Source organism: Rousettus aegyptiacus, unplaced genomic scaffold, assembly GCF_014176215.1.
Source record: "Rousettus aegyptiacus isolate mRouAeg1 unplaced genomic scaffold, mRouAeg1.p scaffold_m13_p_3, whole genome shotgun sequence".
Taxonomy (NCBI): Eukaryota; Metazoa; Chordata; class Mammalia; order Chiroptera; family Pteropodidae; genus Rousettus; species Rousettus aegyptiacus.
The window spans coordinates 3,100,277-3,115,570 of NW_023416306.1; the positions used below are offsets into that span (position 1 = coordinate 3,100,277).

At 61.1% G+C, this 15,294-nt stretch overlaps 2 protein-coding genes across 2 annotated transcripts in view; one reads left to right on the forward strand and one right to left on the reverse strand.

Annotated features, from left to right (window-relative positions):
- Positions 1-3,568, forward strand: part of DDX31 (DEAD-box helicase 31) — a 64,081-nt gene extending 60,513 nt beyond the window's left edge. The window contains exon 20 of the mRNA XM_016133889.2: positions 2,051-3,568. Coding sequence (XP_015989375.2) covers positions 2,051-2,255 — 205 coding nt within the window. The 3' untranslated portion in view covers positions 2,256-3,568. The remainder of the gene's footprint in view (positions 1-2,050) is intronic.
- Positions 3,569-6,576: 3,008 nt separating this feature from the next.
- BARHL1 (BarH like homeobox 1) lies at positions 6,577-14,098 on the reverse strand. Its single transcript, XM_016133946.2, has 3 exons — positions 13,441-14,098; positions 9,316-9,538; positions 6,577-7,567 (listed from the first exon to the last, which is right to left on the reverse strand). Exons 1-3 carry the CDS (start codon positions 13,904-13,906, stop codon positions 7,273-7,275), a joined length of 984 nt encoding a protein of 327 aa, XP_015989432.1. The 5' UTR covers positions 13,907-14,098; the 3' UTR covers positions 6,577-7,272.
- Between the last annotated feature and the right edge of the window lie 1,196 nt (positions 14,099-15,294).

Consider the following 15,294-nt stretch of genomic DNA (forward strand, 5'->3'; position numbering starts at 1 on the left):
AGCGTCAGCCGTCCGTCGACCAGAATAAAACAGGAAGTTTTGAGGTCGCGACCTCAAGGAGAGCAGGACCGTCTCCAAGGCCTGCTTTCTAAGGCATCCGCTGCCTCAGTGGCCTGAGGACCCTTAACAGGTGTCCCTGTGTGGTGGCCCAGCCCACCCGCAGCCCGCCGTGTCTGCCTGGGAAGGGGCAGGCCCTGCGTCACGCGGGGGCGGGTGCCCACAGCAGTGCGTCCGCCTGCGCGTCGCACGGAGTGGCGTGGTTCCCGGCGGCGTCCCCCGCTCTGTCCGGCGCACGCCAGGCGGAGGCGCAGGCCCGCGGGTGCCCCTCCCGTCGCCCTCGCTGTTCAGTCGCCCGGGTGAGATGCTGGGTGTTCGTGTGGCGTTAGCCGTGACAGGAGCAGTCGTCAGGGTGGTGGAACTTATGCCAGGGAGGCTATTTTGACTGAAATTTTGCATATTTTGAAACTCCAATTGTTACATTTAAAATTATACACATTGTGAGTACCTGGCTTCAAACGCGGGGGAAGAAAAAGCATTCTTTCCTGTCAGAACCTTTTTCCTGTCTGTCACGGAACCCAACTAAAAATAAACCCCCCGGCACAGGACTGGCAGCCCCCCTCAGAGCGAGCGCAGCACTTCTGACCTCAGCAAGTCGGCCCGACACGTGCACGCACCCTCGTCATACACTCGCCCTCAGTACCGGACCCCGCCTGTCCTCGGCCCTTCCCAGAGGCCGGCTTTGCGTCTGGTGCCCGTGCGCCCCCGTGGAGAGCCCCTGTCTGACGGGCCCGGGTGCGGCTGTGCCGTGCGTGGCGCCTGCTCTCTGGAGTGGGGCTTCGGCTCGGCGCGGCTGCTTCGACCAGCCGTAATGCCGCCACGGGGTCCCTGACCTCGGCCCACTGGCACAGCGCTAGCCCTGTTTTCATTTGGGAGTTAGAGGAGTTCTGTTGTCTTTATTTTGACCACAAGTTTAGTCCAGTTTGTCTTCTGATTATCACAGCACAGAGAGTGGTGTTGGAGTAAGAAATCTGCCGTCCGTAAAAACCCCAAGAAACGGTCTGTCCCGAAGGCACTGCTGTTTCGGCGCTGAGGACGCGCCAGCGTGGCGGCCCGGGTCCCGTGCCGACGGTGCCGGCGCGGTTCGCGCTGAACTCCTGTCTCGTGAAATGTTACTTGACTCTTCAGTCCTCCTGTCGTTTTTCCTGAAGTTCAGATTTCCCCCTCTGACCTTTGGTCACTTGGAGAGGTCTTTCGGAAGCAGCCAGGGGCAGACCTCGTTTCCCTGCTCCCCGCTTAGTGGCGCTGCAGAGCCACGTGCTTCACACACGGAAGGCAAGACCCTCCCAGCAGAAAGACTCCCACCGCCGTATTGCCGTGGCCTGGAGCCGGAGCCAGAATCCCCCCGAGGTGTGCCTTCAGCGCCATACTCGACATCTGGCGTCGACTTTCAGCCTGTGGCGCTTTCCGTGTGGATGGGGCGGCAGCGACCTCCCGGTTTGGTGGGGTCGGGAATGTTACGAGTCTCCTCAGTCGGTGGAGAGGTGTCTGTGACCGACACCCCAGCCCTCACCGTGTGGCCCCTGTCTGGCAGGCCACTGCCCAGTCCCCCGGAGGTGGCCCAGTGCTTTGAACCGCAGGGCCTGCTGGGCTGATGGGGCCCTGTTAAGTGCTTTGCTTTGCTGCCGGATGTGGGAGGGTCGCAAGGCGGGTTTTTCCCCCAGTTTTCGGCAAACTGCCGTATCATACCCCTCGTTTGCCATCAGAGTGTGAGTGTGTATCATGAGGTTTTTTCCCATGAAAACAACACAGAACAAAGCCTCACTTTAAAAAATGCCATGGTACTTTGCCACCATTATGTAAATCTGTCAGTGCCGCATCTAATCTTCGGGGGCACAGAACATCAGAATAGGCGCTATTGAAGGGACTGTACTTCCGTTAATAAAGAAATGTCACTTCTGCAGCTTTGGAAGCAGCTACCATCCGCCGCTTTCCAAACGGGAAAGAAAAAAATAACAAAGTTTCTCTTCCTTTTGCTGTTACTGTTCTTCAGGCCTGACCTTCGAAAGAAGATGCAGAGCAAGCAGCGCCTTGCTGAAGTCTTGCGTTCCGAATACGCAAGTGGGATGGAGGCTGGCGGCGCCAAGGTCGCAAAGCAGAGCCAGCAGGCCGGCCAGGCGGCCGGCCAGGCGGCGCGCCCGAGGCCCGAGCCCGGCCTGGGCCGCGGGAGAAAGCAAAAGAAGAAACGCTCTCCGTGAAAGAGAGACACCCGGAAAGGCTTACGAGGGACGAGACCCCCCAGAAAGTTGCTCTAAACTCTTCCTCCCCAGGACCGCACCTGTGGCCCCGGTGGCACTGGATCGATGTCCCGCTCTTGTCACAGGAGCCTTGGGACACGCACCAGTGCCACCTGACCCTGATGATGGGCGTCCCTGTGACGGAGCGGCCACGGGCCTTGTCTCCCGCGGGGAGGGGCCGGGGGTCAGCCCGTGTCTTGCAGCAGACACCTCACATCTCGTGGTCATTCCGTCAGCACCCACACCTGCTTCCCCCGTAGATCAGATGGTGCCCCCACGACTTAGTGCCTAGCCTTGGCCTGTGTGGCAGCCAGGAAGGGTGTGGCCTGCCTGGCGATGTGATCTGAAGAAATGTCAGTGTTCCTTTGGCCTGCCCCATCAACGCCCACGTTGGCGTGAATTTTGCAAAGTAAGATATCAAACTCTGGATTTGAATTTGTAAAAGAAGTATTTATCAAGCCGCCTTCTCGATGTCTAAATGCTTGTGAGAAGACGGAAGGGGCTCGGGAGTGGGTGCCCGCGGCCAGCCCCCCGACTCCCATCCGGGCGGCCCCCACCTCCAGATCACAAGCACAGGCAGGCGCCTCCCACGCCCACAGAACACTCCTCAGGACTAATTGACTTGCTGTCTCCATTTTATCACTTGCCTTTGAAGTCAAAGGCTCCAGTGTCCTGAGCTTTTTCTCCCATGGAATCCCGTCCCCTCAAGAAAGGCCTGGGGTCTTTGTGCTGTGGCCCAGGCCACAGCTGCCCCGCCCCCATTGTGTTTTCTGGGAGGTTTGAAAGGAACCCCCAGGGCGTATTGATTTCCCAATAAATGTAAGATTTGGACACGGGTGACCGCAGAGGGTGCAGGGAGGTGGGGGGAGGGGGCGGGGAAGCCCCAGCACCTCTGCCCCGCTGCGGCCTGCCCAACACTCCCCCCTGCTCCCAGTGCCCTGTCTTCCTGCTCTGACCCCTGGGTGGATGTGGAGGCCCCACTTCAGTAGGCCGTCCAGACCCGCCTGGGCTAAATGTCCAGGAAGGGGTCCCGAGAGCTGCCGGACGGGCCGTTCCGTGGGGACCACAGAGGGGTCAGCATCCTTGCCGCTTTCCCTACCTGGCAAACGCGTGTGGGACGCCCACACCAGGAAGGGCCCTGGGTGAGGGCCAGCGTGAGCTTGCCGGCCCCCCGCCTCCCAGAGCAGGCTGCCACACGCGAACTACTAGCAATCGGCGAAATCTGTAGCAATCATAATAAACCTGCAGCACGTGTCATGCTGATTCGGGGCGAATCTGCCACCTTTCTTTTATTTTGATGTACGACGGTTCACAGGATTTGGATGAGAAAAGGAGGGATCAAACTGTATAGACAAAACCCAGCTGTGTGCGAAACAGGATTAATGCCAGCCACGGGATGATCAAAGAGAACCCCTACTTTTTTCCCACGAAAGGGCGAATCTGCAGAGTTCTGCATTCCTGGGGGAAGAAGTGCTAGAATCCTGCAAAGTGTGACTGACTAGGATTCCGAGATCAAAACTTAACTTAATTCGCTAACACTTGGGTGAAGGTTTCTTGTCATAGTAGAACCAACATGTTACCCCCAGTTAATGAAAAACACGGATTTAGCAGATTTAGGGTTAATATTATCTAAATTTAAATAACCTTAAAATAAATCTCTTATTATGGCTCTTGACAGATTATACATTTCAGGCATCAATTAGACAAAGCTTTAGCCTAATTCCACTGCACATATTCTAATTTTGTGTGTATTTTCAATCGTGCTTTTTTTTTTTCCTCCTAATTTCCCAAACTTACCTATTCCCTTGTTCTAAGCCCGATCCCCATAGTTAAGGTCAGAGAGTTTGGACATTCCACGGACTGTTGCAGCCTGAAGCCCTTTCGCTCGTGGGCCTGCAGAGTGCTTTTCTGAATGCCAGACATCTTCCTGTCTGCAAGCCCTAGCAGACGCGCATCTTCAGAGGGGCCCCGGTTCTCATGCACCGAAGGGCAGAGCCCTGGGCGACTGATTAAGTCAGTGCTGATGCAATGCAGACGGCATCTCCCACTCAGCCGCACAGGGCCGAGCAAATCTCAACGAAAGGGTCTGGACAAAGCCCAGCGGATCCCTTTGATTTTCCCCCCCATAGTGAAGGGAGGCGAGATTTGGGAAGCGGGGGTGGTAGACCAGAGGACCTCTTAAGGCAGGTACATTCCAAACCACTAGTGGCCTTGCTGTTCAGCACTTCAGCCTCTCAACGCAGTCACTGGAAACCATTAACATCCAGCTGCCGCAGCCAGAGGGCAGAAATTGAAGACTTTTTCCACTGGAAGAGTGGCCCTGCTTAATAGGGGTGCTTCACTGGCCCGCATGACCATTCACACCCTCTCTCTTCATGTGCCGCCCCCCCCCACGGGGTGAATTCAGAGCAAAGCCTTTCCGTGTGGGGGCCGTGGGCTTCTCAACCCTGCAACTCGGGCTCCAAGGAAAGCAAAACTTTGCCTGTTGAGTCTGCGTTTGGGAGGGGGCGGGGGCCGGGGGAGCAGAAGCCGCCTTCCCAGTGCTGGTCCCATTGTTCTGCCTGCGGGGGGTGGGGGGTGGAGGGGGAGGTTCACACTTTTTTTTTTTCCTTTCTATTTTAAATGAGACTTCAGCCGGCCCCAGGGCTGGGAACCAGGAATCTAATTTAGCCTTCTAAATAGATGAGCGCGGAAGCCCACCTCCCCGCAAAGGTGGTAAAGTTATTACAGATGGGAAGTGCAGGACAATTTAAAATATTGTAATTAGAAACTTGTCGGGATGCCTTGTTCTTCATTAATGTAAGATATGAAGTCGCCTCTGAGGTACAAGGACAATTACACAACCGAGAAGGTGTGTGCGGTTTACACTGCCGCTGTGTAAATGTAAGGGGCGGTTGCTCTAGTCTGCCTCCTGCACTGTCACAAAATGAAAACCACACCAGTGCAAGTTGTCCTTTGATAGATTTTTAATATGATTTTAAAGAGTTTTGTTTGGTCTCATTCTTATTCAATGAGATTAATTTAAAGCACTTATCCCCTGGGTTTAAGTCAATCCATGTAGGATTTGGGCAGGGTTTGTTGCTTGGGGGGTTTTGTTTGCAGGAGGCTCTGAGAGACTCCTTTCCCACTTCATTAACCCTGAGTTGGGGACGGTCCCCCCTCACCCCCAACCCAGCCAGAGCTGGGGATTTACCAACCCCCATTCACATGCAAAAGACCTCGAAAGCCGAGAGGGCTCCTTGACTTAATTAGCTGCTGTGCATTTTGCAAAATTAGAATAATACCCTCAGCATCCCAAGAAAGAAAAGGTGAGGTGTGAGGGTGCTGGGGGGTGGGGGGTATTGTTCAAACATGCCCCCCACCTCTCTTCCACTGGGCGGTCCTCTCCTCTCCCAGAGCAATCCTGCTACCTAACCAGGGGGCTCAGTTTGTTGAGCCCCCCGCCCCGCCCCCCGCCCCAAAACTTCCCCGGCCTGGGCCTGTCTTCTGTCCTTGGGAGTCTGAGCTGCAGGTGGTGTGTGGGAGGGGAGCACCTGCGCCACCTCCCTAGGGAGGGAGCAGCCTCAGGAAGTGGTGACTTTGGCCCTTTGAACCTGAACTGGAGGCCTCGGGTCTGGCTGGAGAGTTAAACCCCCTCCCCTGGGATCCCGGGGCCACAGGCCGGGCCTGGGGCCCACAGGGGTTTGGCTCCGGCCTGTGTCTGCACCGTACTCCCCCCGGGTAAAGGGGAAGGGAGACGACGCGGCAGTGGGGGGCGGGAGGCGTCCCCACTGTGGCGTCAGGTTCTCAGCCAAGGCTCATCGGGTCCTCCCGGCGCAGGCCCCACAGCCGCCTGGGCGTCGGCGAGCGGCCGGAGCCGAATCGCGGCCGGGGCGCGGGGCGGAGGTGCTGTTGTGGGGAGCAGCCTCGGAGCCCATCTGTCGGCCCCGCACCCGACGAGCCGGTCACCAGCTGCTGGCGCCCTGGTTGCAGCCAGATGAGCCGGCTCAGCGAGGGCACCGCAGCCCGGCGCGCAGCCGAGCGAGCCCGGGTGCTGACCCCGGCCCTGGCCCCGGGGACTGGCTGGGAGCAGCAGGAACCAGATGGAGCGGCGGGGGGGGCGGGGGTGGGGGACGGGGAGCGCTTCCCTCACGGTAGAGACAGGAAGACTGAGGCCAGGGAGGAGAGTCCGCGGCCACAGACGGGGCCAAGGAAGAGGGGGACAAATATCTCCTTGAGCATGGAAGGAAGCCGAGTCGCAGGAGGGGAAAACGGGGCTTGAGGAGGGGTGGAAAAGAAGGGCCGAGCGCGGACAGGCGCCTGGTCATTTGTAAGAAGTTTATTTCGACATTTAAAAAAGAGAGAGAACCCGAGGGGCCTGGCTGCCTCCGGACAGAGGCTGGAGGTGGGGGCTGGGGGTTGGGGTGGGTGGGCAAGCCCCCTCGGCCCCTCCCTGCCCTGTCTGGGAGTGGGAGGGGCACAGGCCACAGACTCACTGATTCACGGACACGGTCACGGGCTCATGGGTCACGAATAAATAACTTCATATACACTTTGCGCACCGTATGTACAGCTCTGCGCCGGCCCGGGCGCTCGGAGTGGGGGTCTCCACACTGCCCTCCGCGGGTCAGGGGTGCGGGGGAGGGGCTTGGTGTACAGCTGGAGCATGGAGGGGGAGGGGGAGCCTCGGCCCGCTCTCAGGTGGGGCAACGGGGCGCCGGGGAGGGCCGGCGGGAGCAGGGGTGTGATGTATGTACATCCGCGGGTGGAAGTGGCCCCCAGATGGAGTGGCCGGGAGAGAGGACGCCGGCGACGGTTAGGGAGGCTCGGCCCGGGGTCTGGGCCTCAGTAAACTTGGCGTTTGGCCCTTCGGGGGACACTGGCTGAGGCGCCAGGGAGAGCCGGACAGGGGGCCCCCGGGAAAGGGCGGCGAAGCCCCGCGCCCTCCGAGCAGCGGGAGGAAGGGGCAGGCGCGGAGCCCCGGGGAGCGGCGGGCGCTTCACCGAGGCTGCGCGGCGCGCGGGAGGACGCCGGCCAGCGGGGGCAGCGGCGGGGGCGGCTCGCTGGCGCCCTGGAGTCCGTGGATGAGGATGCGGGGCACCAGAGGCCTCTGCAGGGCGGGCGGCGGCGCGCTGGGCCCGCGGTACAGATACAGTGCGGCACCGGGATCCAGGTTGGAAACCAAACTCTGCGGGTAGAAATAAGGCGACGGGAACATCCGCTGGAGAGCCGAGTAATTGCCTGCCTCCGCCAGCAGCTCCAACCCGACGGCCGTCTGTCGCTTCCATTTAGTCCTAGGGACGGAAATAAACGCGCGCGGCGGGGTCAGGGCTGCGGCGCGCGGAGCCCCCCGCCGCTCAGAGCGCCGGGCCCGCGGCGCGCGCCGGCAGGAGGCGGAGAGGGACCGCGCTGGTTTAGTGCCCGAGCGCCGGGCTCCGCTCTCACGTGTTACACGCACTGGCTCCCGTGAACGGCCCGCGGCCGTTCATCCCCATTTCACAGATGAGAAAACTGAGACGCGGGCCGTTTTCCCAGATGTTCTGGAAAGCGATGGTGCACGGGTTGTCCGCCAGGCCGTCTGGCCCCACAGCCGGAACCTAAGCTCGCTTCCCCGCCCCCCCCCCGCACCCCACCCCCGCACCCCTCCCACCCCCACCCCCCAACTCCCCCCCCCCCCGCCCCCCCGCGAATCCGCACACCCGGGAGGACTCAAGAGGGAGAGATCGCTGTGGGGAGGACAGCGGGGCTTGGGGGTCGGTGGGTTAGCCGTGGACTGGGGCGTGGAACCAAAGGCACCAAGGGCGGGGCGGAGGCCAGCACCTCCGAGGTAGCTCAGTTGGCACGCATCTGTGGAACCTCACCGGCCGCAGAAGGCACTCATCGGGCACACAGGTCCCAGACCTGGGGCAAGCTCTGCGGCCTGTGCCTCCGGGAATTGGGGAGTCCCAGGGAGAGCGTGGGCCGGGGTTGGGGAGCGCATGGAAGTCGAAGCCAGCTCGTGGCCAGAGCTGCAGCCCCGAACCCTGAGTGCACCTGGTGGAGGAGGCTGGGCCAGCCCACCGAGGTCCCACAGAGGCCAGCTCAGCCACACCAACTCCCCGTCTCCCTCCCTGAATTATTCATCATCATCATAATTGTGTAATTACTGTAACGGGCCTTAATTATTGATGCCCGGAGCAGTGATCGGTATTTATTATTAATGGGGCGATGTGTTCTGAGGCTTGTTTATGGACACCACCGTTCTGGCCTCTGCTAAAAGTGCGGGAGCGACTGTGCTGTGCTTCGTGTGACGGTGCGAGTTGTGTTGATGTGTGTGTGTGTGTGTGTGTGTGTGTGTGTGTGTGTCGGTGTGTGTGACTGCGGGTCGAGCGTGTGGATATGTGTTCTGTGTATGTGTATCTTCGTCCCGCCAATGCGTTAGGGAGGGAGATTAGAAAACACCAGTTTCAAGGCCAGTTCCCAAAACCAATTTCCCGGTCACCCAGCGCCCAAGGAGCTGGGGCTGGGCCGCTTCTCTCCTGGGATTCGGTACTAGAGAGGCTGAGGGGGCCCCGGTGGCGGGGAGAATCAGAGCCCTCCCCCCACCCCACGCCCACAGCTGCCTGGGCTGGCCTACATCAGCTGGGGCTGCCTGCTAGTCCTCCCCAAAAGACATGCTGGGCATGGGCCACCAGTCTCTCCCGGCCTGGGGTGTCCACTGGGAGAAGTCAGCAGCCCCAGGACTGGGGCTAAAGCTGATCAAGGTGGGGGTAGTGGGACCTGGCTGAGGGGGGCAGGCCTCGGGCTTCCGGTGGCCTATGCGTCTGTCCCCCTGTCCTGCAGGGGGATGACTGGGCACTGGGGACCAGTCTGATCCTGTCTCTCTCATTGTGAACTTTGGGCAAAGCCTTCTGTCCTTGGTGCCTCAGTTTCCCCCCTTTTACAGAATAACGAACGGTCATGGGGTCCGCCCCTTGCATCAGGCAGTTGACTCATCCCACGGAGGGGCAGCTCGGAAAGGCGAGGGGGCCCTCTCTGCCGGCACGCCGCAGCCGGGCCTCACCTGCGGTTCTGGTACCAGGTCTTGACCTGCGTGTCGGTGAGGTTCAGCGAGGCGGCCAGCTCCATGCGGTCCTGCACGCTCAGGTACTTCTGCCGCTCGAAGCTCCGCTCCAGCTGCGCGAGCTGATGGTCGGTGAAGGCGGTGCGCGCCTTGCGCGGCTTTTTCAGGCGCACCGGGGGACTGTCCCGCGAGCTGGAGATCTCGCGGTCGCCCTCCTCCTTCACTGCGGAGACACAGCGGCGCATCAGGGCCCGGCCTGCCGCCCTCCCGTCCCCGCGGCCGCTGGCCCGTCGCGGTCGCGTAAATGCGGCTCCCGATGGCGGCGGCCCCGGCCCCCTCCAGCGCGTGGGGGCCGCAGCAGGGCCGCTGCGAGCCGGGACCTCGGGGCCCCCGGACCCAGGAGGACTGACGCCACCGGGAGGAAAAACGCGAAGCCGAGAGCACTCGACCCGCTTTCTCTACCCCGCGCTCCGGGGAGGGATACACGGAGCGACCGGGTGTTCGCGCCGGGCGAAGGGCCCCCGCGGCTGCAGCGGGGGGCCGCGCGGGTGCGCGTCGCGGGTGCGCGTCGCGGGTGCGGGGCTGCGCTCCGCATCCGCCCCCGCGTTCTCCGGCCGCGCGTCAGGGTCGGGAAGGGAGGAAGCTGAGCGCCGGAGTCTGGGGAGACAAGCCCGCGTGGAGGGACTGAAAGCCGCTCACCCCAGCTTTCAGCGAATCGCCGTCCCGAAGGACAGATAATCACAACCGCGTCCCGCCCCGGCCCCTAGTTGGACGCGAGTCTACAATGTTGTTTCGCCCGATTCTTAAGCTACCACGGTGCGCGGCGCGGAAGGGCGCGCGCCCAGGGCGAGGCCCCGGCGCAGGATCTCGGAGCGCGAGGCGCTTGGAAAAACAAGCGACGCGTTTGCCCCTCGATGCGCTGCGCGCGTCGCCGAGGTCTCGTTCCTTTGTGGATCCGATGCCCACGGTGGCTCGCACCGTCTCCGCGTGGCGGCCGTGTTTCCGCCCCTCCGTGGGGACACCCCCTCCCCCGGGTCGGACCGCGCAAGCTTTCTTTTTCTCCACCGCTTTCGGATCGGGGCTCACCGCCCCGAAACGCGCGCTTAACGGACCGAGCTCGGCGATCTCCCTCCTTCTTCTCCTAAGGCGAAGATATAACCAAGGAGAGCCACCTCCCCCAAACCGGGCGGCTGGGGCTGGGGGCTTCCCCACTCTTATTCGCTATGTTTCCTTTATGGTGAGGTTCATTGTGCCTGGCGTTTGCAGTGACAGGGTTCAGCTGAATGCGAGTTGATTTCTCTCTGTAGGAAACAATAATCCGGTTAATTGAGCCACCAGGGAGGGAGAATTGTCAACCGGAAAGGCAGAGGTTTGCAGCCGGGCGGGCGCGGCACCGGCGCGTGGAGGCGGGCGAGCGGAGAGGCTGCCGGGGGAGAAACCCGCGGCTCCAGGCCGCCGGCCTCGCTCTGCCCACCTGGGCTCCCCACGTCCCGGCCTGGCCACCTCCAGAGGGGAGGCGTGTTGGGATGGGGAGGCGAATTCTGTCTATGCCAGCAGGGAAAGTTTAATTAAGTGCCAGGAAACAGTTACCCGAACCTCAAACTTGATATTGTGGAAACCTTATTTTTTGACCTAATTGCCCGGACTAACTGTGAAAACCCCCACTTCTGGGGACTGAGGTCTGAGGCGGGGAGGGGGCTCGAGCTGTGGTGTCAGGGAGAGCGGGGTGCTGGTCTGCACTCCCTCTCCCACGCAGGCTGGATCCCTCAGAGGCATCCTCCAAACCACTCGGCCTCAGCCTGCAGAACGGGCTCGCTCCGCGGGGCCCCCAACCCTGGTCTGGAGGCCGCACCTCAGCACCCCAGAGTTCCAGTCCCGCCCGCTCGCCAGCTGGGAGCGAAGAGCCTCCTTGGTGTCTCAGCAGAGGCCGGCTGCAGCAGCTAGCACGGCGCCGGGCAGGCCGCCTCGCTTCAAAGCCTGGCTTCGCTTCTTTAAATATTATCTTGGTACTAGGAACTCGGGGTGGACCGACCGTCCCTCCGTACGCCCTCCTCGGGGGGAAAACACTCCTTCGCGTGGAAGGCGGACGGGGCGATGCCCCCCCAGCCTGGCTCAGTGTGTCTGCCTCTCAGCCGGGCTTCCTACCTAACTCGGCCCTGTGAAAGTTGCCTCCACGTTTGAGAAACAGTCCAGACCCTGACTCCGCGGATGTCCCCACTTCCTTTCCCAACGCGGGGCTTTGTAGGCGCAAAGGTGGCAGCGCCTCGGGGTGGGGGTGGAGACCTTGCACCTCCCTCCGCTATAAACCTATTTAAGCGATATGGGGCCAGCCGGCCCTCATTGCCTCCCAGATCAGATATCGTCAGGGACAGGAGAAGGAAATTGATATTCCAATTATCTTAAACGAAACCTCTCCTCAAAAATCCCACCGAAGGGCAAACAAATAAAAGCTGAGGAACCAGACTCTCTCACCAGCACCAGCACCAGGCGTTAGCACGCGATGTGGGGGACCACAAAGCTGGGGCGTGTTGTCGTTGAGAATTACAGAAATAAAACAATGCTACACATATACAGTCGTGTTGCTTTCCTCGCCCTCCCGCCGCGCCTGCCTTTCTCCGGGGCAAGTTTTCTTTGCCTCTGTCAACAGCCCCCAGGGGCAGAAGCAGGGGTCGCTGGGCCGCATGCCTCTAGACCTGCTTCCTGGCTGCTTGTGCTCCACCTGCCCATTTTCTTCAGGCGCGACTGGCCCAGCAAGGCTGAAGGCGGCTCGGCCGGCCCGTGGGGAAGCAGAGGGCCGTGAAGTGTGGGGTGGGGCCCCAAATGAGTTTCATTTTCAGGTCAGGGCATTTCCCAAAACGAATTCGTGGTCAGAAGAAGAGTGTTAAATGAGCCTTGCTAAATTTTTGTGAAGACTTAGTGCAAACAGGGTCCAGGAGGTGCAGGGCCCCAAGTCAATAAAGCAGTCGCCTTTATAGGGGAGGTTTGTCTCATGAAAAGGGTTCCAGAAATGAATTATAAGGCTGAGAGCTCCGGACGGCCCCGGACAGCCCCTCGTTTCCTGCTGGATGGGTCCGCTGGGCTCTCCCCTCAAAGCCCTGGCACTGCGTCCCCCGCTGCCTCCTGACTTCTTCGTGCCTCCGGCCCCCGCCAAAGAGCTAACGAGGCAGCAGTGGGGGGCAAGAAACAAAACTAGGAAACGCTTTCTTCCCTTCTTCCCTTCTTCCTTCTATCCTTTCTTCCTTCTTTCTTTTCTCCCATCTCCCTTTCCTCTTAATCCGGATCTCTGTTCGCCGGTTGAGACGGGATAAAGGGGAACAGCAACGAAAAGGTTCACGGAGAAGTAAAGGCGAGCGAAGGGGCAGCGACCCGGCGGAGGGGAGTGGGGCTCGTTCCTCGGGAACCCCTGGGCCCCACACAACCTGAAACCGATTGCTCGGTGCATGTGAAAATTAAATTCAGTGGGCACCGCTGGGCGAGTGCAGGGTCCCCCTCTCCAGCAGACCCCTGGACCTGCGTCCGGGCAGCCGCCCGCCTGCTGTTTCTACTTTGAAGCGAGCTTTTGAGCTTTTCTTTGATATGACTCCCAGGGCCCAGAGCTCACTGGCCCCAGAGGGAGGGAAAGTCCAGCTTCTCTTCCTCTCTGGAAATGCAGATTAGAGAGCAGAGCGCTCTCACTGCTCTCAGGGCTCCGGCTGAAATTTCTTGCTAGTTTTTCACCCTTATAAAAGGGCGTTCAGGCAGAACCCACTCGGTCTTCCATCGATTCCACAAAGTCTTTGCTCAGTTAGCCACTGGCCAGATAGGAACTTTCCCCTGCCCGCCAGCACCTCTGGAAGGGTGGACCCAGGTGAAGTTTAGAAAGTTTGCCTCGTGCATTTTGGGGGACTCTGTCCTGGGGCACACACAGCGGATCCCTCTCCCCACGGTCTCCATTGGACCCTTTGTTGCTGACAGGCATAGCCACGGGCTGGCCGAAAGGTTCGGACAAGACCAAGTGCCCGGCCTGCGCCCTGGGGGAGCTCCGAGCGAGCGTGTGCATGCCCCCGCGTGTGCGCGCTCAAGTTTTAACGCCAGTTAAAAAAATATATAGCACAGCCCCCAAGTTTCCAGCTCCCATTTTCTTACCTTTATACTCAGAGTCCGACGAGGCGTTGCTGCCACTTTTATCCAGTTTGTCCCTAAAGTCCTCCGCGGCCTTGGCTGCAAGACGGCCCCCTGGCTCAGGGGCGGCCGGCTGCCCGCTGCTAGAGTAGGGTGCACAGGCCGCGAGCGGTTTGCAGTCGGCGAGGATGTCCCTGATCAGAAAGGAGGAGGTCACCGTGCGTGACTGGGCTGGGGCCGAGAGCTGCCCAGGCTGCAGGTGAGAGTCCAAACCTGGGCCCGACGCCCCTCCAGGCCGCGGGGCGCCCGTCTCCAGACAGTCTCTTCCTGGCGAGGCCGGTGAAGAGCAGTCGCTGCTGCTCTCGGAGCGCGGACTCAGCTCCAGGGGCGAGCGGCAGTCCCCGAGCAAGGGGTCCCCCTTGGGAAGGGCGGGGCTGCCTGCACGGTGGGAGAGGATGGAGTCGATCCCAAAGCCATTGGAGCCTTCCATAGCCAAGCTGCGACCTGTCCTCCCCAAAAGCTCCCCACCCACCCCCAACCCCAGCCGCCGCTGCCCCTGCCCCTAGCTGCGGGCTGGCATGGGGAAGGCGGGCAGGGAGCCTGCGGGCACCTTGGACGGAGTTCAGCCTCGGGGGAGCCCAGGAGCTCTGGGCCAACCTCCTCTGCGCATTAGATCCAAAAGGGCTCAGCGCGTCTTCTGCAGCATCGCGCGGAGCCGCGGAGCCGAGGGGGGGTGGTGGGAGTGTCAGGGAGGAATGGGAGGGAGGGTGCGCCAAGTTGGGGAGAGCAAAGGGGGAGACGGGCGGCCTGAGCGCTCCTCTGGCACAGAAGAGATGCGAGGATGTTGGGATCGAAATAGAAAGAACGGCTTTTGAAAAATCCGAGCCGCACGCTTCCTCCAGGCGAGCGGCGGCCGCAGGCAGCGGCGTCAGCACCGCGGATAGCAGCGGGCTAGCGGCCGGAGGGACGAGGCGCGCCTCGCGGCGTCAGGACCGCGGATAGCGGCGGCGGCGGCCCGCGGCGCATGACGCTCCGCCCGGCCCGGGCTCCTCTCTCCGCGCCGCCTCCGCGCCGGGGCCCGTCAGCACCGCGGACAGCGCCTCCCGGCCCCGCGGGCGCAGCTCTCCACCGGTCCTGCGCGCGCGCCGTCGCCTCCCCCCCTTCCTTTAAAAAATGAACTTGTGTCACTTTTACTTTGGGGCTGGATTTTTTTTTGTTTGTTTCGTTTTTTTTTTTTCGTTAGGTTGTGTGTGTGTGTTTTTTTAAAGGGGACTCGCCCACGTGTCCCCGGAGTGATGACGCTGATTGGCTCCGGCCGATTTTGGGGGTGATGTCAGAGCTCCGCAAGCCGCTGCCCGATTCCCTTTCAGCCTGATTAAAAGAGACACTGAATTAATTACAGCACAGACCCAACTGTTTACTGGCGGTTTCCACACGGTTTGCTTTCGTTAGGCCGGTGATGAGGCTTCTAATGAGGGTGATTAGCCGAGGGGGGCACGGGCTGGCGGGGAGGGGCCCGGAGCCGGCTGCCACTGCCGGCGGGTTGGGACGCGAGGTTTTTTAAGTTCCCCCGACCCTTTCCCACAATTACTCAAAGCACCGGTCCGCGGGGCCGTCGGAGACCCTTCTTCTCCGCGCGCTCCCTCGCCTTTTCTTCCCCCAGCAGCGGGCAGGGGCTCCGCCCGCAGGGGAAGCAGGGTGCGCGCGCAGGAGCCCTGTCTCGCAGCCCCGGGGAGCTTTCGATTTACGTCGCATTGCTTTCGGGCATTTGCGTTGGGTTCTAGATGTTTCGATTGTAGACAATCTGCAGCCCTCTCTCTGGCCCCCTTAGGACGCTGCGGCCTGGCAGGGGGTGGGTGAGCCGGGCGTGGGCCCCGA

Bases quoted from the DNA above. Each gene is read 5' to 3' on its own strand.
- BARHL1 (XM_016133946.2), bottom strand. From the start codon at position 13,906: ATGGAAGGCTCCAATGGCTTTGGGATCGACTCCATCCTCTCCCACCGT. The intron at 9,539-13,440 runs GTAAGAAAATGG...GTGTCTCCGCAG, and splicing joins GTCGGACTCTGAGTATAAAG to TGAAGGAGGAGGGCGACCGC. The intron at 7,568-9,315 runs GTGAGGCCCGGC...TTCCGTCCCTAG, and splicing joins ACCTGGTACCAGAACCGCAG to GACTAAATGGAAGCGACAGA.